At 41.6% G+C, this 27,322-nt stretch overlaps 7 protein-coding genes and 2 long non-coding RNA genes across 18 annotated transcripts, besides 1 other annotated feature; 5 read left to right on the top strand and 4 right to left on the bottom strand.

Moving 5' to 3' along the window:
• Window positions 1-122: 122 nt before the first annotated feature.
• On the top strand, window positions 123-1,407 carry GstE14 (Glutathione S transferase E14). The gene is made up of 4 exons (NM_137011.3): window positions 123-331; window positions 459-659; window positions 718-840; window positions 933-1,407. The coding sequence occupies exons 1-4, from the start codon at window positions 182-184 to the stop codon at window positions 1,155-1,157; spliced, it is 699 nt and encodes a 232-aa protein (NP_610855.1). The 5' UTR covers window positions 123-181; the 3' UTR covers window positions 1,158-1,407.
• Window positions 1,408-4,389: 2,982 nt separating this feature from the next.
• On the bottom strand, window positions 4,390-5,439 carry lncRNA:CR45278 (long non-coding RNA:CR45278). The gene has a single exon (NR_124539.1). It is a non-coding gene; the product is annotated as a long non-coding RNA:CR45278 (long non-coding RNA).
• Window positions 5,440-7,063: 1,624 nt separating this feature from the next.
• Window positions 7,064-9,274, top strand: Mp20 (Muscle protein 20). Of its 2 annotated transcripts, NM_001014522.2 has the most exons (4): window positions 7,064-7,166; window positions 7,311-7,643; window positions 7,711-7,898; window positions 9,206-9,274. In NM_001014522.2, the coding sequence occupies exons 1-4, from the start codon at window positions 7,137-7,139 to the stop codon at window positions 9,222-9,224; spliced, it is 570 nt and encodes a 189-aa protein (NP_001014522.2). In that variant the 5' UTR covers window positions 7,064-7,136; the 3' UTR covers window positions 9,225-9,274. The 2 variants fall into 2 exon arrangements, with proteins under 2 accessions (NP_001014522.2, NP_476643.1); NM_057295.4 differs by lacking the exon at window positions 9,206-9,274 and having other exon boundaries at window positions 7,711-8,153.
• Window positions 9,275-9,287: 13 nt separating this feature from the next.
• Window positions 9,288-12,118, bottom strand: CG4712 (uncharacterized protein). 2 transcript variants are annotated; one of them, NM_165975.2, is made up of 4 exons: window positions 11,822-12,118; window positions 10,403-11,756; window positions 9,795-9,891; window positions 9,288-9,725 (listed from the first exon to the last, which is right to left on the bottom strand). In NM_165975.2, the coding sequence occupies exons 1-4, from the start codon at window positions 11,923-11,925 to the stop codon at window positions 9,337-9,339; spliced, it is 1,944 nt and encodes a 647-aa protein (NP_725272.2). In that variant the 5' UTR covers window positions 11,926-12,118; the 3' UTR covers window positions 9,288-9,336. The 2 variants fall into 2 exon arrangements, with proteins under 2 accessions (NP_725272.2, NP_610856.1); NM_137012.2 differs by having other exon boundaries at window positions 10,403-12,118.
• A 127-nt stretch (window positions 12,119-12,245) lies between these two features.
• On the bottom strand, window positions 12,246-14,731 carry CG4714 (uncharacterized protein). The gene is made up of 3 exons (NM_137013.3): window positions 12,892-14,731; window positions 12,721-12,817; window positions 12,246-12,663 (listed from the first exon to the last, which is right to left on the bottom strand). Exons 1-3 carry the CDS (start codon window positions 14,617-14,619, stop codon window positions 12,290-12,292), a joined length of 2,199 nt encoding a protein of 732 aa, NP_610857.2. The 5' UTR covers window positions 14,620-14,731; the 3' UTR covers window positions 12,246-12,289.
• A 157-nt stretch (window positions 14,732-14,888) lies between these two features.
• lncRNA:CR44343 (long non-coding RNA:CR44343) lies at window positions 14,889-15,890 on the bottom strand. The gene has a single exon (NR_124540.1). It is a non-coding gene; the product is annotated as a long non-coding RNA:CR44343 (long non-coding RNA).
• A 1,090-nt stretch (window positions 15,891-16,980) lies between these two features.
• On the top strand, window positions 16,981-17,840 carry CG4716 (uncharacterized protein). Of its 3 annotated transcripts, NM_165976.2 has the most exons (2): window positions 16,981-17,436; window positions 17,517-17,693. In NM_165976.2, exons 1-2 carry the CDS (start codon window positions 17,077-17,079, stop codon window positions 17,523-17,525), a joined length of 369 nt encoding a protein of 122 aa, NP_725273.1. In that variant the 5' UTR covers window positions 16,981-17,076; the 3' UTR covers window positions 17,526-17,693. The 3 variants fall into 3 exon arrangements, with proteins under 3 accessions (NP_725273.1, NP_001286384.1, NP_610858.1); NM_001299455.1 differs by having other exon boundaries at window positions 16,981-17,840; NM_137014.3 differs by having other exon boundaries at window positions 16,981-17,772.
• A 439-nt stretch (window positions 17,841-18,279) lies between these two features.
• On the top strand, window positions 18,280-18,871 carry CG10799 (uncharacterized protein). Its single transcript, NM_137015.3, has one exon. The coding sequence runs from the start codon at window positions 18,345-18,347 to the stop codon at window positions 18,843-18,845; it is 501 nt and encodes a 166-aa protein (NP_610859.1). The 5' UTR covers window positions 18,280-18,344; the 3' UTR covers window positions 18,846-18,871.
• A 1,021-nt stretch (window positions 18,872-19,892) lies between these two features.
• Window positions 19,893-20,066: a mobile genetic element.
• Window positions 20,067-20,494: 428 nt separating this feature from the next.
• On the top strand, window positions 20,495-26,730 carry CG42319 (uncharacterized protein). Of its 6 annotated transcripts, NM_001144176.2 has the most exons (7): window positions 20,495-20,811; window positions 20,872-21,288; window positions 23,037-23,188; window positions 23,300-23,391; window positions 24,764-25,515; window positions 25,715-25,782; window positions 25,847-26,730. In NM_001144176.2, the coding sequence occupies exons 2-7, from the start codon at window positions 21,082-21,084 to the stop codon at window positions 25,932-25,934; spliced, it is 1,359 nt and encodes a 452-aa protein (NP_001137648.1). In that variant the 5' UTR covers window positions 20,495-20,811; window positions 20,872-21,081; the 3' UTR covers window positions 25,935-26,730. The 6 variants fall into 6 exon arrangements, with proteins under 6 accessions (NP_001137648.1, NP_001097301.1, NP_610861.2 ...); NM_001103831.3 differs by lacking the exons at window positions 24,764-25,515; window positions 25,715-25,782; window positions 25,847-26,730 and adding exons at window positions 23,887-24,059; window positions 24,194-24,508; NM_137017.3 differs by lacking the exons at window positions 20,495-20,811; window positions 20,872-21,288 and adding an exon at window positions 22,879-22,976.
• The last annotated feature ends 592 nt before the right edge of the window (window positions 26,731-27,322 follow it).

Genomic DNA, 27,322 nt, shown 5'->3' on the forward strand with positions numbered 1-27,322 from the left:
GTGAAAGTGAACAGTGTTTATATATTTGATTTTAATATAACAATTAATTGATGAATTATCTCGTAGTATACATTAAAATGCCACCATCAATCAGTACTGTGGCTACAAATGCTTTTCAATTCAGTTACTGATCGACTTTCAAGGCGTTCGTTTGTCTGTTTTTCTACCTGATCCTAACTTAATGTCTCAGCCCAAGCCGATTTTGTATTACGACGAGCGCAGTCCGCCGGTCCGCAGTTGCCTTATGCTAATCAAATTGCTCGATATAGATGTGGAGCTCAGGTTTGTGAATCTCTTCAAGGGCGAGCAATTCCAAAAAGATTTCTTAGCGGTAAGTAAGTCAAATTTATTCAATGAATAAATTGAATCAATCATTATTTTAAGAAAACGAATAATTTAATTTGCGAAAATTCCTTATAATTATAATTTCTGTTTTATATTTTGCCATTTTTATTTAGTTAAATCCCCAGCACAGTGTTCCCACCCTAGTCCACGGTGATCTGGTGCTGACGGACAGTCATGCTATACTCATTCACCTGGCGGAGAAGTTCGATGAGGGCGGTAGTTTGTGGCCGCAGGAGCACGCAGAACGGATGAAGGTTCTGAACCTCCTGCTCTTCGAGTGCTCCTTTTTGTTCCGACGTGACAGTGATTTTATGGTGGGTGATTCGCAACTAAAACTAGCTGTTTACATATTTTGTTTTTTATTTTTCCCAGTCGGCGACTGTCCGCCAGGGATTCGCCAATGTCGATGTGGCACATCATGAACGCAAGCTGACCGAGGCGTATATTATCATGGAGCGTTACCTGGAAAATAGCGATTTTATGGCCGGGCCACAGGTAAAAAAAGACCAGCTCATCTGATTGCGATTCCCTGTCGTTGTGGCGGCTCAATTAAGTCTAGAATTTCACCTTTGTTTCCGCGGTTTCAGCTGACGCTCGCCGACTTATCCATCGTGACCACATTGAGCACCGTCAATCTCATGTTTCCCCTGTCGCAGTTCCCACGTCTGCGGCGCTGGTTCACCGCGATGCAGCAGCTGGATGCCTACGAGGCCAACTGCAGTGGCTTGGAGAAGCTCCGCCAAACGATGGAGAGCGTCGGTAGCTTTCAGTTCCCATCGTCATCAGCGGTAGTCACCGAGAAGGTGGAGTAGCACTAGAGGGTTATCAAAAGGCTTGTTTAACTAAGCATTGAATCGGATTTAATTTTATGGTTGGTTTGGGTTTTCTTAACCTCTTACATTTGAATAAATTCTAAAACAATGTGTAAATTATATTTAGCAAATTCTTATATAAGATCTAATGCAACATACAATGTGCATATGTAAAAGTCTTAACTCAAAGATAAATAAACCGATTCATGGCAGACAATAATAATGACTCGCCAATAGAAATTCATGACAGAAATCCTTCTGAAATAATTCCCCTTTTGAAAGTGTAAACTACTAATGGGTAAACGGATATCTAGCCATCCAACCCTTTTACGTGGGTGTGCAGCCAATGTATATATTTGCTCTGGTGAAGGCAAAATAAATGTATTTGTAATTCCGCCAAATTCAAAGTAATTTAGCGGTTGGCCGCGACCCTTAAGCAAGCTCATTAACTCATGCGAATGGATGACCCGTGTTTACCTCGAAAAATGCTGGCAAATATTTGACTGCTCTGGACGTTTGCGCCCGTAATGACAGCTTGTCAGGCCTAATAGCCGTATCGAGTGCCCTCCAGTTGAGCGGGGTAATCCTGTTCGAGGACCAGTTTGCTAATTGCTCCGCATCGAACCTCGAGGAGCAAGTAACTCGATGCCCTGGCCAGCCAAGACGAACAAACTTTGGCGCACGCAGCGAGCTCCACATCCATGGCCACGTCCATCTTTACAGCTTGGTGTCTACGTGCACCTGGTCCTCTGGTCGGATGTCTGCTTCTCTGCTCCTCTGACCCTCTGACTTTCCAGCTGCCAAGTGTCGGGCAAGATGCAGCCATTCCTAATGCCTTTTGTTGGCTGTCCGAGCAGCATCTTCCCGAGGCACGCGGCAAACTTTGCGCTTATACTTGCAGCAAGTTTTTCAATTTCACCCGGCGTTGTCTCAACATTTATCTGCCCTTCATGTTGTCAGTGCTTGTACAGAGATTTTTTTTGTCATGGCCACCGGAATGCTTTAGCTTTCTGTCAACGGCCATCCAAAAGCGCATCCGGGGTACCAAATATATAAAACTGAATAATTTTACTTAAGTTTCATCGTACACTTTTGCCGCAGAGATTAGCAACTTTGTCGGTGAATTTGCATCAATTTGCAATTTTATGTGGGACGGCAAGCCGCAAATAACAATTTGTGTATGCACAAGTGTCCAAGGAATGAGAATAGATTTAAATATTTTTGTTGCCTTGATTTATAATTGATTTATAATAGACAGCTTTATTATTATAACAAGTGCATTTAAGAATCTATATATATATATGTTAAATTTTATATTATCTAGGAAACTATCCTAAAAACAGCACAGAAATCTTTACAGATTTGGTTATACTGACATTGAGTTTTACAATTTTTAATTTTGAGCACATCGTATATTAAAAAGTTCTTTTTTTCTTAGAGCATAAACTGTGTCGGCATTCAAAATGGAACATTTTTTCTACCACTTTTTCGTATGTATTTGCATGTCGCTATGAATTCGATTAAAGGCCACGTTGCCCCATACATGCGACTGTATTTATGGGCAATTCCAGCGGCGGACGATGATGATGCAATGCCACCCACTGGGAAATGTCCAAATGCCTCAGCCTCGCGGAATCAATTTGATATATATACATATATATATATAGGTATAAAGGCAAATTTACTGTGCAAACTGGGCGAAAAGGCAATTTAATTTAAATAATTACTCTTGTTTTTATGAAGCTAAAATAAATAATTAAAATCGAACTGGCAAGGACTTTTTAGCCTGCATAAATTAGACACAGTTTGAAGGGAAAACATGGTGGTTACAAGTTTACTTTTGCCTAAAAAACTTAATTATTTTGTTTTTCCAAAACTGCCAATAACAACAATGGAATGGAAAATGCAAATTTTCCTTCGTATTATTAATGTGGAAATTCCGAAAATTTCAGGATTTCTACTTTACTTTTGACTTAAATTGTGCTAATGAAATAGAAGTTTTGTACATTAACTTAACACCCTATATGCTCACAAAATTCCTGGCAAGCGGAGTTCCCATAATTAGACGTATAATGGCTTCAAATTAGCATGGCTGCTAAAAACTGGAGCCCATCAAGGAGAAAACCCTGATGCGGCACACGTTGCCATTTACAAATCGAGTTACAGATGACAGACGACAACTTTTGTGCCAAACTTTTTCCTTTAGCAAATGATGACAGAATGGAGGGTGCAGGTCCAGAACTCCTTGAGCCTACATTGTGCAAATTGATTTAGTGTAAAATGCTGCTTTGAAGTCCGCCTGTTCAGCGCCTGCCAGTCAATTTGTCGAAATGGAAAGTTTCTCGATGCGGGAAAGTGGATGAAACCTCATTACAACAGACTCCTAGTTGCAGCCAGCCAGGCAGCCAGCTTTAAAGTGTTAGCCAGGGAATTCAATTAGGCCAGGCCATGCCAATTCCCCATTGGGAACATTCGGAGGCCAGAAGTCATCGGAGCGTGTTGCTGAAATATTGACAAAGTTTTCGCATTCGACCATTGGGACAAGCGATTTTGGGTTTAGCTTCTCGATTATTACATGGGCCAATATTTGCCGATTTTATTTCGGGTCAAACATCTCGCCTTTGGCCGCTGCTGAGTTGGTCGTAAATTGGAAAGCACAGTCACAGTCGAATTATTGATTAAAAATCCCTACACTTTTCGACCAACTAACCGCCCTCGCACATATAAATTTTGTATTATATTATTTTCACCTTCCTTATTCTCGGCCAGCTGGTGGAGCAGAAAGACCTTTTTGTTGTGGTTAAGTGCTAGGCATCTTGGTTGCGGTCCGGCTGAATTTCTAATTAACCTTTTTTCGGGCTTTTCGGGTGGTGTAGGCGGCGCCACCCGGGGGGGCTTACGTCTCAGGATTTTACGTTTGGGTAAATAATATTGGGCGTAAGCCAAACAGAATAGAAACAGCTAATAAATAAAAAGTTCAAAAGATTCCGCATCGCAATCATTGCTGAATCAAGTTTGGAACAAAAGTATAAACAAAATTCAAATGAATTGTAAAATAGTCTAGAGACTGCACACCTTTTTTTAAGGTATACAATTTAAGCGCTAGGACTTTTTTGATTTTTTGATAAAATCCTTTTTCTATACTATTTTTAATAAGAACTTATATTTTTATTAGCAACAAAGTAATGTGTGTGGAGTCAATAAATAAATTTGTGAAAAGGTGTCAGTTATTGTTTGGCTTATATTATAAGATTTAGATTTAGAGAAGCCGATAATTGGCAAAAGGGGAAAAATTTTAAATACAAAACAAATAATTCCTCCAACATTGTGCTACGAATGTTCTTTGAGCGACAAAGTGAAAATGTTGAGATTTATTTAATTGCTTTTGTCGCAAGGAGCCGAAAAATGTCTACAGAAATTATGAGAAACTTATAAATAACTAGTGGATGCCATGACCGCGGCGAATCGAGTGTTTATTTTCGTTAACAAAATGACGACATTGGGCATGATTTTCCAATTAAATGCTGAGCTTAAATAAATAATGCGTCTATTTATAGACGGCCAACTCACTGGCAATGGGGCACGAGTTGCCAGTATCTGTATTCGAATCAATGTTCTTCGTTTTGTGTTTGTTTATAAATGAAATTGCAGTCTGCAAACTGAAACGCTTGACTCAATTTCCGTTTCCGCCCAGCTTCACTGTAAGCCAGCGGAAGCGGCACAAATGCCAGCAAGTGGTTGCTGGATGGCCCAAGGGCTAGCCGGATCCTTTGGAGCCATTGGATCCATTGGATCCCTTTGGTGCCTTTACTCCCCAACGACCTAATTTTCGCTTGACTTCATTTCGGATATGCGTTGCCATTTTGTGACCATTGTGTGCTGGCCATTTTGCGGAGCATAGGCCGTCGGCCTGGTTGTGGATTTTTTTATGCTGATTTATGGGAAAATAATCCCGGCTAACTTAGCGCCTGCAAAATGGTTCTCCTCCGCCAGGATGTTTGCACACTCGAATCTAATTTTCCTGGCCAAACACATACACAATGCTCTGCTCTGTGCAATTTTGGCACAAACGTTGATGAGGATGTCGTCTGATGAGGATGCATGAGGGACCCCCAGGGTTCGGATAATCATTTAATCAGCCATTTGTTTGAATTGCAATCCAAGGGAGACGATAGTAATAGTACTTTCCAAAACCATCGGGTGTGTGCCATCGCGTAATTGAATTTGATTCTTTCACTTGACGAGCCACACCCCTCAGCAAATGCAATTACAATAATTTAATTGCCGTGAAAAATGGCCGCCCGGCTGCGGGGCATTAATTAAATTTTTGCGAAGACAATAGTCAAAACCCAGCCTGCGGCGCATTTAATTCACTTAAATGGCAACCAATGCGGTTTACTTCAATTCGCCGCGTATTTGTTAATTAAAATAAAAATGTAAGAAAGAAAACGCTCCGTCGAAGTGCCGCGGGCCAAGGAGGCGGTAAAAATAAACGAACACGCCATCTGTTTTTCTCCGCCGTGGGAAAAACAAGAAAAGCCTGGAAAATCTCAACTATTTCGGCTCGGCTCCACCTGTTCGGCGTCGAGAATTTAGAAATAGTCGCGCTACCCATAGCACAAATTCGTCGCGCCTTTTACGTGTATCTCGTAGATTTTCCGACTGTTATCGAAATTGTATCTGCTCTAGCAAAAGATTTTCCCCCATCCCGAAATAGATGTCGCTGTGCGATTTGTTTGTTTGGCTTTCCCCCCCGAAATACTCTAATAAAATATTAATTTTTGTGGGGGGGCACGAACTTTGACAGTTCCCAGTCGCCTTGACTGGTCGCCTCTTCACTTTATTGCCCTCTCGTTAATTTTGAAGGCATGTTTTGCTGATGGCTGTCCTCGAACAAAGTGCTTTTCAATAACACAAGGCACATAATTCAAGTTAATTTCCCGCTCATAAAGTAATCGCTGTCCTTTTTACTTTTTAAAGCTTGCAAATTGCTCCGTCTTTTCCTGGAGACATTATTTATATCCATTATCAGATTATAAATACATTGTATGAATATTTCAATAATATTTATAAAAATTTAAAACATTAGTATGATAGTAGTATGATGAAATTATTTCGAATATTCTCTTAATAAACTAATTGGCATGTTCTAAATTGTGAATATTGCAAAGGATGCTCCTCACATTTTGTAAATCTCTGTAAATTCTGAAGGACGTGTCTTTGGAAGATTTGATTATCAAATATATTTGAAATACCAATTAAATCCAATTTGAAAAACATTTTCAGTAAAAATTAATAAGTACATGTCATTTTTGTAAACTTTTTATGCAGAAAGTCCTTTTAACAAGAAATTGCCATGTCGCTGATCTGATCTGATAACTGTGAATAATTGTGAGGATGTCCATGTCATCATAAATTTCGCTGTAAATTCTGGAGGATGTGTCGCTCGATGGGAACCAATTTGCTGCCATTTTTAATTATGACCCAATGCATGCCGATGGAAATTACGGGCAACGAATGCACGCGCCCGAAATGAGTTCAAAATGACAGCAGGACAGCAAGTCCGAAAAAATGCGGCTAACATGCAAATGAGCAGTACTTTGAAGAGCACAATCTACACACACTCGCACACACACACACACACACATACCATCGATTGGAAATGTGTGAAAATAATGAAGCATTTGGATTTTTCCTTTTTCTCAACCGATGATGATCTAAAATTATAACGCACGATTCATACGCGGGAGACGGGCAAAGTCGGCGTTTCGAATATATAGAACGCCCACGCTGCAAAATTTTCACACACTCGACTCCGAATTCGGATATATTTTTGGAAAATTCTTGAACGAATTCGTCGGAGAACGCTCTCTCGCGCTTTAAAAGCCGCATACGCCCCGTTGGCTGGCATCAGTGTTAGCTTGTCAGAGCTTTAGTGAAGATCCCGCAGGACCCGAAACCAAAAACCAAGAATCAAACATGTCTCTTGAGCGTGCCGTTCGTGCCAAGGTGAATACTCAATCAGTGAAGAAAAAAGATCCTTAAGAAAACATAGATATAAAGGAAAATAGATGAAAGAAATGTGAAATTACCAAACAGTTTTGTGAAATATTGTGCCTAAAATATGAATTTTTTCTTATCCGATCCACCTAGATTGCCAGCAAGCGCAATCCCGAGATGGACAAGGAGGCCCAGGAGTGGATCGAGGCCATCATTGCCGAGAAGTTCCCCGCCGGCCAGTCCTACGAGGATGTGCTCAAGGACGGTCAGGTGCTGTGCAAACTGATCAACGTGCTGTCGCCCAATGCCGTGCCCAAGGTCAACTCCTCGGGCGGCCAGTTCAAGTTCATGGAGAACATCAACAACTTCCAGAAGGCCCTGAAGGAGTACGGTGTGCCCGACATCGATGTCTTCCAGACCGTCGATCTGTACGAGAAGAAGGATATTGCCAACGTTACCAACACCATCTTCGCTTTGGGCCGTGCCGTAAGTTTCAAATCGCCTTCTATCCCATTGTCAGCCAGGCTAATCCTTGAATTGCGGCTCATTGCAGACCTACAAGCATGCCGACTTCAAGGGTCCCTTCCTGGGCCCCAAGCCCGCCGATGAGTGCAAGCGCGATTTCACCGAAGAGCAGCTGAAGGCTGGCCAGACCATTGTGGGTCTGCAGGCCGGTTCCAACAAGGGAGCCACCCAGGCTGGCCAGAACCTCGGCGCTGGCCGCAAGATCCTGCTCGGCAAGTAAGCGCCAAAGGATGGCCAGGATGTCCACACCCTTTTCTACACTTATGCTAAGTGAACACACCCATATATATTTTGTATGATGAAAAACATGAAGAACACAATGATATTCCTCACCAAAGCAAAACTCAACACCAATGAACACACACTCACACAAAACAACACATAAAAGCAACGCAAAGGCTTGTCGCCTTATATTAAGTATACGCCTAAGTTAATCTATTTATGAGTACAATAAAGTAATTCAAAGAACCCAGTTTTCCACTTTCCGATCACCTCTATAACCTTGAGCTCTCTACGTTCTTGCTGCTGTTGTTTGTGTGGGTGTACAGACTTTATTTATCTGCCTATGGTGCGTTCTAAAAATGAATTTCATACCTATAGCCATATAGCTGAATATATATATATACTATATATGCATCATCGTATCAACGTTATAAAGCAAACATAAACACACTCTGTTGAGTGTGTGCGATGTGTGAAACATTCCATCGAAGCGTGTCGAGGTCAGAACATCAGCGTTGGGCAGAGTTATTATCAAGATGGGCATCTCGACACTGACTTTTACATATATTTTATATGTAGCGAAAGGAATTTCCCCCAAACTCACCTGTCCGAGGCGTGAAATTGTTCCCACGAAAGAACACACACAACATTATGTATTGCAGGTGCAACTATGCTGGTGCCAAAAATGAAAAAAACCAGACATCTCTCGCGAATATTTCACGCCTTCAGCTGGCACTTTTCTAATTTCTCGATTTATTATAGTTTGTCAGTGGGTGGAATTGATCTCTGTTGGCTTATTATGCTGAAAGCAAAGAGCAGGAATGGAAGAATCTGGAAATATTTTGTATTAATTGTATGTTAGATCTATTGAAAAAATATGTCTTAGAACGCAGAATATATTCAGCATGGATTTGTTATTAGTTTTAAATGACGCAGTCTGCAAATGAAATATTTTCCTCATTCGTTTTGGCTAATTGAAGTGTACTCAGGTCGTGTGTACAATATTTTAGACTCAAATAGTGCTCAGAAAGGATGATTAAGAATAAAGCGTGCCAATTTCCGAATCGGTATATTTAGAATTTTGAAAATTTCCAACAATTGGTTGCTAGAAATATTAATGAGAACAACCAAACGGTATTTCCCCTTGGTTTTGTTGTTTTCTTCAACATATATATATGGATGGAATAAATAAAAGCAGGCAAATAAATAACAAACTTGACACTGAAAATGTGGGGGATATATATATATATATACATATATATTAATAATGGTTCATTAAGAGATTTTCTCTACCGTTTCAGGGTTATTATTGATGCATAAGCTTACGACTAGGAAGTCTTGAATTTTCCATTGTTTATAGCATTAATAAACGACAAATATTATATTATTTTTGTGGAAAAATGTATTTGGTTGAAAAGTGGTAATAGCCCTATTAAATAATCGAGCTCTTTTTTCGAGGTGACATCAAACTTTGCAGCTGATTGGTAAGTGATTTTAGGGTTTCCCGGAGACTCGAGACCATTTTCTCCTTTTCACGAACATAGGCGACAGTTCGATCGTAGTCATACATCAATGCGGGCATAGCCAGGATACCACCCTGGCATGTCAAATCTCTCATCCGGCGCCTAATAGCCTTGTGCTCCAGTTTTCGGCGACACAGCTCGGATTTTAGTTTATTTTTCAACTTGTGCTTTTCCAGCAGGTTATCTTTAAGAACGTGAATTTTGTTCTTAAGCTCGTGGGACTTCTCTCGATTGTGCTTAGTCATATGCAGTTCGGTGTGGTAGAGCCTGCGCTGTCTTTTTAATTCAATATTTCGCTCTGATGGAGATGATTATTATGCATATAATAATGAACAAATTTTAAGCAGAGATGTTCATAGGACTATACCTTCAATCTTCTTTTCTAGGCCGATCGTTTTGTTTTGCACGGAAATAAAGTCATTCAAGCTCACACCGTCGCAAACCGTTTCTACATCTCTTATTTTCTAAATGGAGATGTTTCAGAAAAGTATGTTGATACAAGTAAAACAATCAAATTAGAAAACATATGAAAAATTGGAAAACAATATTGGTGATAGTAAATATAATGAAAAACTACATGGCTGGATAGTGGGAAGCAATGTGTTGTAAAATATTGTGAATAACTTAATAGCATTATGTGACAATTTGAATGAGCATAACCGGCGGATAACATGGTTGCTAACATAGCATATAACATGTCGGATAACATAGCATGTAACATGAGTTGGCAGACAACACGGCGATTAACATATAATGTAATATGACGGATAACATGGCGAATAACATGAAGGACAACACGGCTGATAAAATGGCGGACAACATGGCGGATAATATAGCATGTAACATAGCATATAAAATGGCGAATGACATTACAAAAAATACGGAGGATAACATGGCGGACAACATGGCGGAAAATCTCTCAACAACGCGTTCAACATCGTGGACAACTTTTTGGACAACATCCTGGATACCTACTTCTAAGATGCGGGCCAAGGTGTGTTTCTGCGACATGAGCAACAGCCGGGCATCGCTAATTTGATTCCGATGGTCGGCCATAAGTCGGAGTTCGCGGGCAACCAGGCGCTTGAGGAAATCGGTCTCGGCGTCCGGACGAACCAGGATGCGTTTTAACGTCTGCTCGAGATGATGCTCCGTGCTGAGAACGATGTTCATGGCGTTGGCGAGGTCCAAAAACGCAGTGGTCATTAGAATGCCATATTTCTCCCTTACCCTGATGAGGCGCTCTTGACCATAGGACAGATAGGTCAGGGCGTGATCAAGGCGACGGGAGTAGGTTGACTCGGCGTTCGGCGTTAGGCGGTCAAAGTATCGGAAGTTTTTCGTGCGTCGGAAGTAATCTACCATTCGCTCCTCCAGCTGTTTGTTATGATCCCTTACACTTGTGTAATCATGCACCTCATTCTGCAGAGCGACCAGCAGCTTTTCTTTGTCCAGTCGCACCCGAATATATTCCTCAGTACCCCGATGCTCTGGCATGACTACCTTATGTATCAAATGGTTTATAAATTCAGAAATAACCTGGCTTGTCTCTATAGTCCTCAGTTGGGCTGCCACATCGATTTCGTCCGTTTCAAGGTGTTCCGTTGTTACTGTAAACAACTGTTCAAAGCCCATGTAATCATTTCTTTCTTTTTCCAAAGCTGTTGTTCTTGAAAATTCGTCTTTTATGGGTGCCAAAGACTCGCAAATCGATAGTGAGTCGTACAATTGATCCATTGGAGTACGCGGATCAATGGGGCCAATGGTGGATTCTTCTTCCGACTCTTCGGTATCGAAGCTTGAATTGCCATCGGTTGGGGAACTTTTAAAAATTAATGATCTGTTCGATTTAATAGAATGGGAAGACTTTCTTGACGTGGGCGGCGCACTTGGCAGCGAAATATCCGACAGACTGGGCACCAGCATTAAAGATTTAACGGCCACTTTCATGGGATCTATGCTCTTGGACCTCTCGGTCACTGGTGCTTCTGAATCAGATTCCGATGGGGTTTCGATGAGATCGAGCATGTCTTCGTCCTCGGCATTAACTGCGTCCAAAGTGTCTGCTGCGGGAGCAATATCCGTGGTTCTTCTGTTGTCACTGTCGATATCCTCACCCAGCTTGGTCCACAGCAATGTTTCATCGTCCTGCTCCTCCACTTGTGAAATGGACATGTGCCGTTGAATACTGTCTTGTGACTTGCTGGCCATTTCGTCTTCCCTTTGGTCCCCCTCCTGTTCGCCGGACTTCTTCATTTTCATCTCCTCCGCGTCACGCTCCTTTAGTCGATTCATGATGTCCTTTATTGCCAATTTTCTTTCCTCCTTTCTAATGATTTTCAGTCTTTCTTCACTGTTTTCATTTGATGACATAGAAACCATTGAAATATTCACCGAAACAGACTTTTTACTATCGCCTGAAAATCTCGAGAGAACTTCATCAGCCAAGCTTCGTACCGCTTCGTTTTCCTCCAACAAATCAATCTGAGGTTCTTCATTATTCTCCGTTTCCATCGTGTATGTATATATTTACTTCACTACTTATTTCGTTTTTGCATACGATCTTAAGTATTTGTATTTTTTATATTTGTTTTAATGTGCTTTTGCTGTTTTTTTTGTTTTTTATTATATTTTTAGTGTTTATGTATAGAGTTGTTGTGTACTCGTGTACATTTGTTATGTATCTGGCCCTATGCTTTTTTTGACAGTTTTTTCATCGAGACAGATGTTGTGAAGGGTACACTATAGTGGTGTACAAGTATTGCTCTTTCAATCCATTTACAACTTATTGTCACAGTAAAAGCAGCCAAACGATTTTATTATAAATTGTACTGTTTTATTGATTTGTGGATTCTTACAACTCTATATACTTCTTCCCTCTACATAGCTGAGCCGACGTTGGAGTGACTTTAGGGTTTCCCTGAGCTTGGCCACCGTTTCCCGCTTCTCCTTCAATCGCTCCACAGTGTTGTCGTAGTCGTACATCAGCGAGGGCATCGCCAGGATGCCGCCGTGGAAGGTCATATCCCTTGACTGCTGACGCATCTTCTTCCGCTCCAATTTCACTTCGTAGAGACGTCTACGCAGGTCTGTCTGATTTTTCATGGCATTCTTCAACCGGATTTTACTTAGCTCAAAATTTTCCGCCAGAGCCAGCGCCTTTTCTCGATTGTGTCGCGTGAGATGAACGTCCATGAGGAACTGGGTTCGCATCCTCTTCAGATCGGTATTGCGTTCTGCGGGAAATTTGTTCATTAGCCCATGTATTTTTTTTAGGCAATAATGGTGCTCACCCTCGATTTTCTTTTGCAGGGCAAACACATTATTTTGCACGGACAAGAAATCTTCGATACTCAAGGTCTCACTCAGTGTGTCAAGTTCCTTGATTTTCTGCTCAAGTCACAGAAGAATAATGTTAATTTGTTAAAAACTGCTGCGGAATTCGCAGTCCACGGCAGACTTACCCCCATAATGCGACCTAAGGTGTGCTTTCTTGTGATGAGAAACAGTCTGGAGTCGCTGATCTCGTTCCGCTTGGCTGTCATCATTCTCAGTTCGCGATCAACTAAACGTCGCAGATTATCCGATTCGGGCCGGACCAGGTGTTCCCGGAACAGGTGCTCCAAGCGTTCCTCAGTGATCGAGGCGACACTCTGGGCGGAGTGGAGATCCAGGATCACTCTGTTCATCTGGATGGCGTGCTTGTGCTTGGCCACATCCAGTCGATACTTCAGACTGTCAAGCAGGGCCAGGGCATGCATGTATCGGGAGTGGAATCGTTTTTCATTTTCCGGCGAGAGTGTGGCGAAGACACGGGCATTGCGATTGCGTTTATAATATTCCACAAGTCGATTGCCCACCATTTCGTTGGTGTACTTCTCATACAAATATGTAGTGATGACTTTATCAAGCTCGGTCAATAGCTTATTCTTGTCCAATTTCGCCCGAATTTTATTGTCCTTGTTGTGGATGTCCGATAAACTAGCCGTCTCCTCGAAAAGGTCGTACAGTAGTTCACGGACTACCGCCTTGATCTCGAGAGCATGCGAAATGACTGGATCGTCTCGGACCTCGGGAACTGCAAAGGCAACCTTTGACAATGTGCTGAATGCATCGATAGAATCTTGGTTTTGTTCCACTCTTTTTACGACTGGAATTTCATCGAATTCCGGTATGTCGGAGACATCGAAAGAGTCGACCTCACTTTCTGGAGCCGCCTCCTCAGCCTGTTGCTCTTTGTCCACGTCTCCAATCGATTCCGACGACGAGCTGGAACCGGAGTCCATGTTCGACGTTGGATCCGCAAAGAAGCCATGATCTTGCTGGACGCTTATCACCGACCCAGCGTCCAATGACTGTGAAGACTCGTCGTGCTCCTCCGATATGTCCGACAGACTGGGCACATCAAAGTCCCTCAGAAAGTTGGTTTTTAACTGGACTGAATCCGGATCGCATTCGGTTTTTAACGTTCTTGTCGATACAATGCTTATGCCAGTCAAACTAACCGAATAATCAATGTCCTCATACTTCACATCCGATTGGAATATGTTTCTATCAGCGGGGCCATCTGAGAAGCCATAGGTGGGGAATAGGCTGACCAATTTGGGTGGATGGAATGGATAGTCTTCTGAGTCGTCGGTGAGAACTGACGAGGACACAGACTCCCCGTCTCCAATGGTGGGCTCATCAAAGGTGACTACCTGTTCCTGCTCTTCTTCCTCTACCTCATTATCCCTGATCTCTTCCATATATTCCGGTGTAAAATGAACTGGGCTCTCGATTGCTGTCGGTGCAAAGCGAGTGGTTGCGAAATTCTTCAAACGCTCCTTTCGCTCCTTCTTCAGCTTCAGTTTCTTTTCTTCTGGCGATAGTTCATCTGATGCTTCCGTTTGCTGCACTTCATTACCAAGCTCAGTTGCTTCGATAGCTACGTGTTCGGTGGTTTCCGCTTCCTGTCCCTCCTCCGTCGCCACCTGGGCGGTAATTGCGCCAGATTCGATCTGTGGCTTCTCCTCCCGCGGCTCATCGCCAGCTGGTTGGTTGCCCTCCTCTGGCTTGGAGATCACTTCGGGCTCAGCTGTTGATTCTGGTGGCACAACCACTGGAACAGTGTCTACCTCGGATTTTTCACCTGCCTCGATGGCCTCCACCACGTGCAAGACTTCTTCCGTAGAGGCATGATTCTGGGACATTTTTGGTGTTAATGTGTGTGTGTGTTTTGTTTTTTTTTTGGTGTTTTTGTTGTTTTTAAATGTTTTTATTATTTTATATTTTTTTGTGTGTGTTTATTTTGTGTTACCTGTGGGTGTGTTGTGTTTTTGAGTTTCTATCTTATTGTGACAAATAACTCAAGCTAAATAATAGGTAATAAAAAGTTTATGTCAATATGGATTAATTAAAATTTAAATATATAAATAATAAATACATATATCCAATACTTTTTGCAAAGCTCTTGCAGTACAAGTTATAAATGAACGCATTTGATTTAAAGAAAAACTGGTATACTTTTAGGCTTGACATACTAATACTATATCCATTTAGATTAAACGTTCTTAAGCAATAAACAAAATGAATTTAAATGATATGAACTTGTGTAAACAGATTCTTTAGTCTTAATAAGAAGGCGATTTTTTATTTTTAAGAACTACAGCTCCATTACCGAACTTTGTGTGGAATTAAGGCGAAACTGCCGGACTTTAAGCACCATCTGGGGTCCAATTGGAGGACCTAAGTAAATCTTGCGAGGGCTTTAAAGTTGATTGATCGTTGCCCATTGTGTGCGTGTGTTCTTGGAATTTTTTTTGTCCGGGTGCGGTAAACTTTATGACATTGATAAATTTTTAATAAATATGACAAAATGTCGGCGCTTTAATTCACTGCCATTTTGGGCAGCGGCACCTGGTGCCTGGAGCAAGGATTTACATAAAAGTGCTGCAGTGCTGAAGAGTATAATTTGCATGGGAAGCACTGCAGCACGTGGAATGGATTTCGGGTCTTAATACTTTCCGTTTGATTGTCTGGGCGTGGAAATTGATTCAGCACAATGCCAAATTGCTTTAAATTATGCATGAGCCTGCGACTTTGCTCCACCCAATCCACTGCTTTCCCTTTGATGTTGCGGAGGACATCTGGGAATCATATTCAATAAGTTGGATCCGCAGTAAGAGGGCAAATAACTTTTTTTATGACAGACGCAATGGGCCAATCCCCTTTGATGGCTGTTAAATAAATTTGTTTTCGATGTTATTTAAGACGCTGCCATTGCCGCGCCTTCAGGTGAATAATAGCCAACTTTCTGATGGATATTTAATAGTCGGGTAAACACCGGTGACACTATAATTGCCCCTACTGGGCACTCATCAGTGGACACATGTGACCTACCGGTGGACGCACTTCCCAGTCGTCTCACGTCTTCTTCGGCGAAACCGAAAGGGAATCCTTTTGCTATTTATCATTCAGTCCGAAACTTTTCGGGAATCCTTTCACTTTTTTTTTTTGTTTGCTTATCTGTCTTAAGTGGCATTTTTGGCTTAGGCGTCTACAGTATCTGTCGGATACTTAGGAGAACTCTTGAACTTGACTTTCCCTCCACGAAACGCTTCAATTACGCTGGCACGTTGCGCCGGCAAAATTGTAATTTACGAGTGTTTCTCTACACAGCGCGGGAAAAGATAGTCTTTTGGATACACAAATCGAACAGATTAAAAAATGATAAACAATTTTATGGTAAAAGTTTTCGTTTTACTTACTTTTACTTATATGAAAAGAAGAAATAGGCAAGCGCTTAACTTTCGGATTTTTTGATTTAATGGAGCTCTTTGGAATTCATTTTTTCATTAATAAATTTAATTTTATATTTTTTCCCAGAAATTATATATACATATATATGCTGTTTAGATTAGAAGTTCAATTTATGTGGGTCGTTCTTTAAAAACAAATATGGATTTCACTGAAAAGCATTAAAAGATTAGATGAGTTAACATATATATTATATATATATTTAATTAAGGAATTTATCTATAAAACAAAATTGTAAAGCTAATAAAAAAATATTATGTATTCAACAAGATTTTGAGTGTTTAAATTTGTTTTAAAATAATTCTGAATACAAAAATATTACCTGTGACTGGTAAATTTACATTTTTTGCTTGCTGTGTACTCGGATTATACTTATACATTTTTGCTCATCTGTTTTGAAGTAGCATCAATAATTACAAATTGCGCGTCGGGATGATCTGTAGTGATCCGTGGGCTTATCAGGCCTGACTTTGGCAGCTCGATAGTGCATCGCGTTCCACAGCCTCTCAATTTGTTGTCATGAATTATGCAAGTGAGTCTGGATTTCTGGACTCGCAATTGGCGCAAACTCGGAAATTGCGCAGTGCCGCGGAAACTGAAAATGGGAGAGAGTGTTATGTGCAATCTATATGAAATATATGTATTTATACATTCGCATTTGATGGAAGCTTTAATTACGGTTGCACCCGTAATCTGAAAATCTGGACAGAAACGAACTTTTGAGGTTTCTTGGCAAATCTTTGCCATCGGTCGTAGTCAGTTTGCAAAATAAGGTCTTGGCGCAAAGTGTGCCTAGAGGAGCACAGGAGAGTTTACATACCTTAAAAGGTTATACCACAAGGACTAGATCAATGCAGCGATCACTGTTACTACTGGCCGTGTCAGCCATCCTTTTCTGTGCTGCAGTGGCTCTGCCCTCAAGACTAACCAAATCCGAGGAGGATTGGCTGGAGCAGATGCTGACGCTGAGCGAAGACAGCGGTGAACTGCAGGACCTGGACGAGAGCACCGGAATCCATATTATCAAACGATCTGCCAAGGATGCCAGCAGCTCATCTGAGGAGCATAATGACAAAGCCAAAGACAAGGCCAAGAACAAGGCGGACAGCTCCGGCGATTCCTCCTCCGAGGAAAAGACAACACCAGCTGCGGTAGAAGAAACAACTACGGAGCACACTGCTAGGAAACGCAGAAGCACGGAGGATACGATGGTGCGATCCTTTTGCCAGTCACTGAAAGAATTCGATATTAAGAATTTCAATCTACAATCTGCATATGACCGGGCCGTAAGCTTTTGTAAGCAAAGGGAGTCTAGACGAAGACGCCAGGCTGCCGATCAGAAATCCAGCGATGCGCCGGACCTGGATGCCCAGGCTGAGAAGGAACTGGACGAGCAGATGGCGCAGGCTGTGGCGGAGCTTTTGAAGGACAAGGACAACACCAGCATCGAAGACTACGCCCAGGGATGCGAGGTCATGGAGGTTAGCTCCAAAGAGGCCAACGAGGCCACCTATGCCGAATGATTTTGAATAAACATAAATAACATTATAGCTTATGTTTTCGTAGCCATATTACATTTTTACTATTATTATAATGACTGAGTCATCAAAACAAGAGATTAGGCTATTGCCTATGTATTATTTACTTTTTAACTTATGGGGTGTGTTTATTCAAGTTTACGAGTAACACGTATAAATATCAGCAACAAGAAATATTTTCCTCTTCTAATAATTAATTTTGCCATATTATTTAACTATTACAATTTTCATTACTTGAAATGCATTTGGAAATTAGCTCACCTAACATTGAAACTTAGCTTATTTAATTGTGTAAGTCAAATTATGCATTACGTGTCTGTTTTAAGGGACTAAGTGCGTCTGTTTCAATCTACATGCATTATAAAGAGTCATTTCTGAAACCCACTATCTGCCTGACTCAATTGAATTTGAGTCTATAATCACATAATCGCCGAGGAGGCGATAGCACATTTGTTGAGGCTTCGCCGGTAACGTGTGCAGCTGTCCAGAATCAGTTCGAAAAAATCAGTCTCAGCGAGAAGAACCCACCCATCAAGCTAGTGGAATAGTGGAGTTTACCAGGATATACAAAGATTACCGGGATGCGTCGATCTGTTTTGCTGTTCCTAATCTCCGCCATTGTGCTGAGCGCGGCACTTCCTTTGCCCCCAATTTGGGAGGACTCCGAATCGGATTCCGAGTATAATGATTATAGTGAGCTATCGAAGCAGCAGAATCTGAAGAGCAGTATCGAGAAAACTATCAGCAAGCGAGCTACCAAGGACACTAGTAACAGCACGGAAGATGATGAGCTCACGGATGGTAGCAATGAGAATGTTAACGATAAAATGGACAGCTCAATGGAATCGTCTTCTATGCTGATCATGGCATCCGAGGAAGAATCGGAGTCCGCTGTCAGAAGGCGCAGGTCTGGTGAGAGGAACAGGAATATAGGGCTCCTGGCCACGATTTGCCCAAATGCTGATTTCAGAGATTTGGAGAACGGTATTACCCTAGATTCTAGAATTGAAATAAGGGATATGTATGCGATTTGTAAAACTCTACCAGAGTCCGGTCGTCTACAGCAATACAACCGTTCATAAATTAAATAAAAGCAAAGAAGAATTCTAAAAATTTAAAAATTCTTCTGAAATTTGTTTCCCTCAGTCATGAAACCCCTGTCTCATTAGTCATCTACCTCATTATCAGTAAAAACCATCCTTATCACGACAGCAGTCGTCAAAGTTGTCTGACCTCAGAGCAAAAATGTCAGTTTCATGTTTGTTTACGCTTTTGAATTTATGATTTACTCATGAGAACTAAAAAAAGGTCTGCATTCTTGAAGTGATTTTAGAACGCTTTGGTAACCAATATCTTGTTAATAAGGATTTAGAAATATAAAATTTTTTTTTGTAATATTACCAACAAAATCTTTTGGAGAATTTCGATCGATACTTATAACCAACTTTGAAACTTCTCTTTGAAACTGAAGCTAGGGTATCTGTTAGTCGAGGAAATTGACCACAGCATGTTCTTTAGTTTCCGTACGAAAAACTATGCATATATGCTAAACGAATTGTTTTTTTTTGTTTTCTGAAGTCTTTTTTGTGATTCGTGTCATCTGCATTTTGCGCCCTTTCCGACGTTTGGGATATTGAAAAATTTTCTCGAAAAAATCGCCTACGGTTTTCTCCCTTTGTTTGTCACCATTTGTTGTTGTTGCAGCTTTGCGGCTGATAAGGCACGTTTTGTTCACTCTTTTATGGCCACGTCAAAGAAATGTGTACGAACTATTCCTTAAACATGCATATCACACACATGAGCATATCCACATTTGTAGTATTTCCTGTGCTAATCGAAATTTCGTTGTCAGGTGTGTGCCACTTTTTTGGGGCCTTTCTCCGAAAATTTCCCACACATGGAACTCTGATTTCCATTGTTGTTTATTTGACAAGTCGAATTCTTTGCCTGTGAGCTTGGCACGTTCAAGTTATTTATTCTGCTTTAAACTTGGCAGTTGACGTGCATCACAAAGATGTTGGGTATGGACATGAACTGCGCAAAGGCTTTAAAATATGATTTTATGGTAGAGGTAAATTAAATTAACCATTTCTTAGTTGATAATAATTGGGATGTTACTCGTGAATTAATTACTTTATTCGTTTAAAAGTATATAACACGTAAGGGAAAGCGTTTCCGAAACTACATAGTATACATATTCTTGATCAGGATCACTAGCATATCCGGACATGTCCGTATGTCCATCTGTCTGTCCGCATGAACGCTATGATCTCGGGAACTATAAAAGCTTGAATTTTCAAATTGGTATTTGAGTAGTGATTTTATAAATAAATTTATAAGGTATCATCTGTTACTTTCATCTCCAGTTCCTTTTCTTGATTGAATATAAAACTAGCTTGCATGCGTAGCTTTAATTAATACTCGTTGTTGAGCAATGAATAATAACTTAATAACAGTGGAAAGAGAAAAAACAGCTGATGCTTTGACTATGAATACCAAATGCACTTGTGAATTTAAACTTGTATATTTGAGAAGATCTTTAATCAAAAGCAAAAAACGCTTCGACTTGGCAAAAAAAAAAAGCAACAAAGAATGCAACAGTTTTGCATCGTCACATTATCTAAAAAAAAAAAGGAAAAACAGACCACGAGGAGCAGAGGAAAAGCGCGAGAGAGAATGGGGAAAATAGAAAAAATGCAGCCACAAAGGAAAACTTCTCGAAAATTATTTTAGTTGCCCAAGTCGAGTGCAGTCGTGTGGAAGTGAAAGAGAAGCCACAAAATACAATAAAAAAAAAAGAAAAACAAAAGAACCAGGCAGCAGGCATAAAAAAAGCGTTAAATACACTTTCCATAATTATCCCTCATAGTCGTGCTTATTCTTGGTTATTCAACAATTTCGGAGTTTCCGTACTTTTCGCCACTTTGCGGGCCAAGATCCAATGAGATTGGGGTTGTGCAATGCGTGACTGCTGATTATATAAGTCGCACAATTACCCAAAGTTCAGGCATTCAACTAGTTCCTTCACTTTCAATAGAAAGTTCGAAAGTAAGCGAGTTTCAGGTTGTGTTGAAAAGCCGGCAAAAGTCGAGTAATATTTTTGCACAGGCGGAATTTTGACAGGCAAACGCAAACAAGCAATCGGAAAAAAGAGCAACTAAAACTTTCGCAGCGCTAAAAAAAAGAGCAATATAAAAGTGGAAAGGTAGAATAGAAAAGCAAGAGTGCCGCCGGCAAGAGTGCGAATTTATAAATAAAACCAGCGGATAGCAGGAAGAGATCCGGTATCTCTTCGCCAGAGAACGGGTAAACAAAGCGATGCCGGAACAACTGGGTCTGCTATGGTCCGTGCCGGAGTCCAAGTCAAAGGCGCCCATCATCAAGGTGTCCTGCGGCATCGGCGATACGGACGGCTATCCCGCCTTCGATGTCGACTCCGATGCGTATGCCACCAAGGACGACAGCCGGTGGGGATTCCTCATAACCGGCGGAGCCGAGTTCCATATGCCGCTGACAGTCTTCCAGGTGAGTTGCGTGGTTAAGCTTGAGGTCGGCATGGGGGTGGTTCACCCTTGGGAACGGGACCATCTGGTGCCTGGCCAAGAATTATATTGATACAGTCAATCTCGGGCCATTGGAAATTTTAGCTAAGGCACTTAAGCTGAACTGGATAACCGGAAACCACCAGGAAAGGGAAAAATACAATAGAAATTTGCAATATAAACCAATTCCTCATTTCACTTCAAACTTATTAAAGTTACACCGCATGAAGATAATTTATAACATGGTTGATAACTAGTGGTATTAAATAGTATGCGTTTGCTTAGTGGTGTTTATTTCAAGTTAAAAAATGATTTAGATACATCGTAGGCTTAATTGATTTTTAAGATTTTAAGAAGAGTTTTGAGAAGAGAAAACCTGCTGACTAAAATCTTTTTTCTATTTTTCAATTATTTGAACAATATACGTAATGTATAGAATTTTTATTGATAATCAACTGGCTTGAGTTACTCTTGCAGTAGTATCTACTGTAGCTTCTTTCCGCTGCAACTGCTGTTTCGTCATTGTTTCCAATTTTTGGTTGCGAGCCAGAATGACAACAACCCAACCCACCAGCCCACGTCAAATTTGAATTCCAATTATGCTATGACGAAGTCGCATCGAATGCAAATTGGCTGCCGCCAAATAGAAGCGGGCATTTTATTGTTTCTTCCATCTGCACCTGCCGCGCCCCGTCTTCGGTCTTCGTGTTCGGTCTTCAGTGCTCAGTCTTCGGTCTTCAAGTCTTTTCTAGCCTTTTAGTTGGCGTGTCTTGTCTCCGCCTGTTTTGCTCTTTTTGGCCCACTTCAGTCTCGAGTGAATGTACAATATTTGGGTTAGCCGAACACCCCTTCCCATCAAACATAAAATAAATACGCTGGTTGTCATAAAAGATATTTGTCGAAGCAGATATACAATCGAATATCGGATCAATAAAAGTATTTTTACACGCATTACAACTGGAGAAATCCCATGATTATGGGTATTGGAAATCAAAGTCATAACCATTTTGTATTTGTATTATAAACAACACTTATAAAAATGTTACGCACTGTACCGTATATCTATGCAAAATGATTTCCCATAAGGCAAAACTATTAGTATTGCTTTTGGCTTTTGTGCAACATTTTACTTTTGACGTTTTGCGTTTAGTCTTAAAGAAAAATATCAATTGTTGTTTTGTTTGTTTTATTTTTGAATTCAAGTCATTTTGAGGGTAACATTTGAAGAGTTTGATGAACTTAATGCCTAGTTTGGCGTAGCTAAACTTGCTCTTTAAACATTAAATTCTCACATATGTAATATACTTCTGAACCGTATTTATTTCATCTATTTTTATATTTTTCAAGGGATGTCTATTATAGGGTACACGCCAAGTTGATTATGCTTTCTTTAAAAACACCGCATTGTGTCTGTTTTCTTTTAGATGTTATTGTTTTTTCATTATTTTTGGGCCATTTTCTTTTGGGAGCAGCCGTTCAGTCAGCTCATCTCGTATACATGTCATCTGTATCTGTCGTTCGCGCATCGCTTATATTTTCTGAACCTAAACTCAAAGTACGCAGATATCCATTCAATTGCGCCTCGAAACTCGCACGGTACGGTTTTTGCTGCTCTTTCATCTGCTGAAAGTGAAAGGAGCTGCCACGATTTCGCTTTCACTTACGTTTTCGGTATCGGCATCGACATCGCAACGCTCTCGATTTCAATCGACATCCTTGTGGTCCTTGCAGGTTACCCCCAACGGCCTGGCCGACAAAGCGGGCATTCGCCTGGGCGACATCATACTCGAGATCAACGAGGAGGACGCCTCGCAGCTGACGCTGTCCCAGGCCCACGAGAAAATCAACTCGACACCCAAGAAGATACATTTCCTGCTGCGCAAGTAGGTTGCCCCAGATGCACTTGGCCTGCGGTGCGTCTGGGAGGCTTTCAGGCCGTTTAACTTACGTAATGAGCAAACTACTGTCTGCTGTCCATCTCTATAACCCCGCAGCATGGAGGAGGACGATCCCATGGGCCAGTTTGAGGCTGGGGAGGAGAAGTCGATTGTGATGCGGGTTCCAAAGCCTTTGCCGCCGCCCAGTGGTGAGTACTTACTTTTTGCATGGCTTCCCAAATCAGTTCATTCGCCTACAGCTCCATCCCATTCCTTTATTACTGACATTAAAGTGTAGTGAAAATGTTTTACTTTCATTAATAACCCAAGTGCAATTAATAATATGTGATGTGTGTTTGATAAGTTACTAAGAAAATATCACTTAATGCTAGAAAAATATATATCTAAGTTAAAAGATGATTCAGTCAGCTTATAGTTATTTTCAATTAAGATTAAATAAACTTCCATAAATAATGAAATACAATACATTGAATGATACTTAGTAATAGGAGAATGAAAAATAAAGAAACTCATTTACAGCCTCTCTTCTAACTGCTTTATAAGAATTCACTTGTCTTAAATGTATAACGTTCGTATCAGAATTAATTAACAATTAATGTAAATATGTAGTCATTAGGTTTCATAGTCCCCAGTTGTTTCCTGTGTAGAGCCCCGAACTCACTTGGCTTTGTATCTTTTTGTAGAATTCACCCCAACCCCCCTGCTTGGCTCGCGTTGTTGGCATCCGATAATGTGGCAAGACCCTCCGGAGCCGCCGAAGCCCAAGAAAAAGAAAACGAAAACGCAGCTGGACGACGAGGGCAACGAGGTGGTCATTGAGCTCAGCGAGGACGAGTCGTCCGACGAGGAGGAGCAGGTGAACCAACCACACGATTGCATGCCAACAACTCTGCCATCGAAATTAACACATTCCGTTTTTCCATTCTCCTCTTTCCGCCGTGTTCTCCGTGTTCTCCATGCCCCTCCCGGTGTAATCCTTCCGCGATCCAGGAGCTGCCCCACCATCGCATCATCCGGAACATCCGGCGATTCTTTGCGGAGGTGGGCGACAACCAGGAGCTGCGCACGAACACCATTGAGAACATGCTGATGGCCCTGCCCAGCGCCTCCAAGGCCAAGTGAGGAGCCGTTCACCCAGCTAACCGGCTTATCCCTGGCAGCAGAAGCTGTCGCATCCCTACACCTGCACTGAGAAAAAATGCCAGTCAAAAGTTTTTATTACCCACCAAATATGTAAAAGATATAATGTTTAGTTCAGTGTAAACATTTTGAAATGAAATTTCTTTAAATATAATTTATAGCTGCAAATTACTAGTTAGAATCTTTTTCAAGATAGAGAATGAAGCATTTCAAATGTTCAAAATTGTTCTATCTATAAATTACAATCTCAGATAATAAATAGTCTTGATTTAGATGAAGCTTTTCCCCTGTGTAGAGTTCCCTAACTCTTTCATACTTGTACATAATTTTGAATATTTCGTGTCTGTTTTTGTCGCTTTAATAAAAAGAAACCCCCCGAAAACCCCAAAATACCACTACTCCTTAATGGATTCCATTTAGGACGCATTCGAGCCAGCTCCATCGAGATGCGTCTGCTGGAGATGCAGCGAAAGTTGTCAGCCATTGCCGAAATACCGAAAATCCTGTGCTCCACTTTGGCCACCGTGTCGCAGAATTTTGGCCGAATGAGTGAATCGGAGGTGGATGAGGATGACGTCGGGGAGGAGGAGGCCTATGTGCAGCGGAAGTTCTCCTACGACGAGGATGCCCTTGACTTTGAGCTGAGGAACGGGGAACAGGCAGGTGACACTGACAGTGATGAGGAAGATTTGGTGTTGGTTCGGGAGGAGGATGCTGAGGACGTGGATGTACCGAAAGGTGCCAAGCAATCAAAGCTGCTGAAGGATGTCACGCCGGAATCGGATTATGCATCGGAAGCCAATTATCCGGCAAATGAGGCGAGCGATGACACGGAATCCGACGATGAGGATGAGCCGGGCAGCACGGTATATTTCATGAAACTGCCAGCGGCCGCCGCCGAGGATACGTATTCTTCTACGGAGGACGAGGATGACAGCGATTTCCTGAACACCACCTACACGTGGAATCTCCGCAATGTGCCCAAGCTGCGAATTAACGATGCCGAGGCCGAAGGTGAACTGACACTGGGACATCAGGCGCGGGAGGTGCCTCAGCAGGAGCAGCCACAGGAGAAGCAGCCTTGTCTGGAACCGGAGCCACCGAAGGTGCGCCCAGCCACGCCCACACCGAAGGCTCCACCTCAAGAATCCGCCGAGGGGCAGACACAAAAGGTAATGCCACCGCATATTTCAATCAGCGCAGTAATTTATGATGATTTCAAGCGATTGCGATTACAAAGTCTGGTAGGAGGACCGTTATTATTTTGATTGGTAGTAAACTAATAAGGAATTCAAAATTTAACTATTTTCTTAGGAATCGTTTTGGTTAATAGTTATCAGCATATGCATAAAATCATAACTCTTCTTATAGTTGCTATTCAGACTGGATAAACTGGAACGATCCTGGCCCTGGGCAGACCGCGAGAAGATCATATACAAGTAAGTGGTGAATCCGGACACATGTCCATGTATGTAGCCCTAATTAAAACCCTATTTAATTCAGGCAATCCACTTGCCATTTGGTGCCACGAAAGCCACTGGGATTGGTGGGACAGCGAATGCAGCTGCTGCTGAAGGACAAAAAGGAGTGAGTTCGTGAAGGGAGCAAGGAGTCAAACCCATGTTAAACAGTTCCTGCCATTAGTCTAAGTTTAACCTCAGAGGGGGACAGCTGGGCGTCGAAGGGTGGTGTGAAGTGGCCAACTTTTAATTGAGTTCATTATGCAAATACACAGGCGACAACAGCAGCCTCAACTTCAGCAGCACTTCAATTAAAAGCCGCACACCCAGGCATATTCGAAACTCTATTCAAACACGCTTCACACCCAGCCTTTCAGTCGGGTAAAATTTTTAATTAAAGTGCACTCTGCCGTATGCCAAAAAAATCACTGCCAAGTCAAACGCAAGCAGACTGAAAATCAAGACAAAACCACAGCCAAATCCAAACCCAAACGAGACCAGAGCCAAGCTCTTCAACCGGCACTTGCAACTTGGCCAGGTTTATGCATTATTTGTGACCCACCGCACCATAAATTCCATCTGAAGGCCAACGCAATGCACTTATTCCTCCAACAGCAGGACCTACGAGTCACGCAGGATGCGGAGAAGGTCGATGACGGTGCCAAAAAATGTTCCTCGGAGTTTACACTTATTTTTAGAACTCTTGCACACGGTTGTATCATTTCAAGAATAGCTAAGATCCCCTTTTATTATATATGGTATCTGAATTGTATTTGAATTTAAATTGTATTAATATTATAAATGTGGTTAACAATTTAGGCGCAAAATTCATTTTTTTATAAATTTAATAATTTTTGAAAATTTTAAACATAAGTCATTGTTCAAATATTTCTCCAAATTTAATAAAGAATAACATCACATTTTTGGAATTTTTTGAACTTTATTTTTTCCCTAACTTCGAACTCCAACTGCAACTTTCTGTTAATTGTTTGCAAGTGCATGCAACATTGAGTCGGCAAGTGAATAAAGAGCCTTGTTGGCATGCACAACGTAAATGTTTTCTCTCCAGCAAAGCTCGCATTCGATGGCAGATTTTAAAACAAACAGCTCGGGAATTAAACAGCTCATTTGCCTGCTAGCCTGATGAGAAAAGTTTACTCCGGCGGGCGTACGAGGCGTATGAGCGATATCAACCTGGGCTGAATACAGCATCGTCTTCACTATGCTTCCGGGCGCGAATAATCTGCAGAATTATGAGTTTCTGTGGGCAGGAGTGTGATAGTGCACATTGTGAAACTGCCACTTATCGCGCACACTTTACATGCATAAAACATCGTGCGCACAATGGGGCAACTGCGAGGACACGTGCCTGCCATCCAAACAAAGTGGCAGTCGCAATCACAGCCACCCACAGGGACCCTCTGTCTCCCACTGCCGCCAACTGCCGCCCACAACCACCCAGATCTCACCCAGTCCCACCCAATGACACTTGCAGGGACGTCATTATGAAAACCACCAA

This window comes from Drosophila melanogaster, chromosome 2R (assembly GCF_000001215.4).
Source record: "Drosophila melanogaster chromosome 2R".
Taxonomy (NCBI): domain Eukaryota; kingdom Metazoa; phylum Arthropoda; class Insecta; order Diptera; family Drosophilidae; genus Drosophila; species Drosophila melanogaster.

What these genes read in the sequence shown, in the direction of transcription:
- GstE14 (NM_137011.3), top strand. Translation starts at nt 182, where the DNA reads ATGTCTCAGCCCAAGCCGATTTTGTATTACGACGAGCGCAGTCCGCCG. An exon ending in GACGTGACAGTGATTTTATG is followed by an intron (nt 660 to 717) that starts GTGGGTGATTCG and finishes TATTTTTCCCAG; the next exon opens with TCGGCGACTGTCCGCCAGGG. An exon ending in ATTTTATGGCCGGGCCACAG is followed by an intron (nt 841 to 932) that starts GTAAAAAAAGAC and finishes CCGCGGTTTCAG; the next exon opens with CTGACGCTCGCCGACTTATC.
- Mp20 (NM_001014522.2), top strand. Translation starts at nt 7,137, where the DNA reads ATGTCTCTTGAGCGTGCCGTTCGTGCCAAG. An exon ending in AGCGTGCCGTTCGTGCCAAG is followed by an intron (nt 7,167 to 7,310) that starts GTGAATACTCAA and finishes CGATCCACCTAG; the next exon opens with ATTGCCAGCAAGCGCAATCC. An exon ending in TCTTCGCTTTGGGCCGTGCC is followed by an intron (nt 7,644 to 7,710) that starts GTAAGTTTCAAA and finishes GGCTCATTGCAG; the next exon opens with ACCTACAAGCATGCCGACTT.
- CG4712 (NM_137012.2), bottom strand. Translation starts at nt 11,941, where the DNA reads ATGGAAACGGAGAATAATGAAGAACCTCAGATTGATTTGTTGGAGGAA. An exon ending in CCTTGGCCCGCATCTTAGAA is followed by an intron (nt 9,892 to 10,402) that starts GTAGGTATCCAG and finishes ATCTCCATTTAG; the next exon opens with AAAATAAGAGATGTAGAAAC. An exon ending in CCTAGAAAAGAAGATTGAAG is followed by an intron (nt 9,726 to 9,794) that starts GTATAGTCCTAT and finishes CATCTCCATCAG; the next exon opens with AGCGAAATATTGAATTAAAA.
- CG4714 (NM_137013.3), bottom strand. Translation starts at nt 14,619, where the DNA reads ATGTCCCAGAATCATGCCTCTACGGAAGAAGTCTTGCACGTGGTGGAG. An exon ending in CCTTAGGTCGCATTATGGGG is followed by an intron (nt 12,818 to 12,891) that starts GTAAGTCTGCCG and finishes TGACTTGAGCAG; the next exon opens with AAAATCAAGGAACTTGACAC. An exon ending in CCTGCAAAAGAAAATCGAGG is followed by an intron (nt 12,664 to 12,720) that starts GTGAGCACCATT and finishes AATTTCCCGCAG; the next exon opens with AACGCAATACCGATCTGAAG.
- CG4716 (NM_001299455.1), top strand. Translation starts at nt 17,077, where the DNA reads ATGCAGCGATCACTGTTACTACTGGCCGTGTCAGCCATCCTTTTCTGT.
- CG10799 (NM_137015.3), top strand. Translation starts at nt 18,345, where the DNA reads ATGCGTCGATCTGTTTTGCTGTTCCTAATCTCCGCCATTGTGCTGAGC.
- CG42319 (NM_001144176.2), top strand. Translation starts at nt 21,082, where the DNA reads ATGCCGGAACAACTGGGTCTGCTATGGTCCGTGCCGGAGTCCAAGTCA. An exon ending in TGCCGCTGACAGTCTTCCAG is followed by an intron (nt 21,289 to 23,036) that starts GTGAGTTGCGTG and finishes TGGTCCTTGCAG; the next exon opens with GTTACCCCCAACGGCCTGGC. An exon ending in CGCGAGAAGATCATATACAA is followed by an intron (nt 25,783 to 25,846) that starts GTAAGTGGTGAA and finishes TATTTAATTCAG; the next exon opens with GCAATCCACTTGCCATTTGG.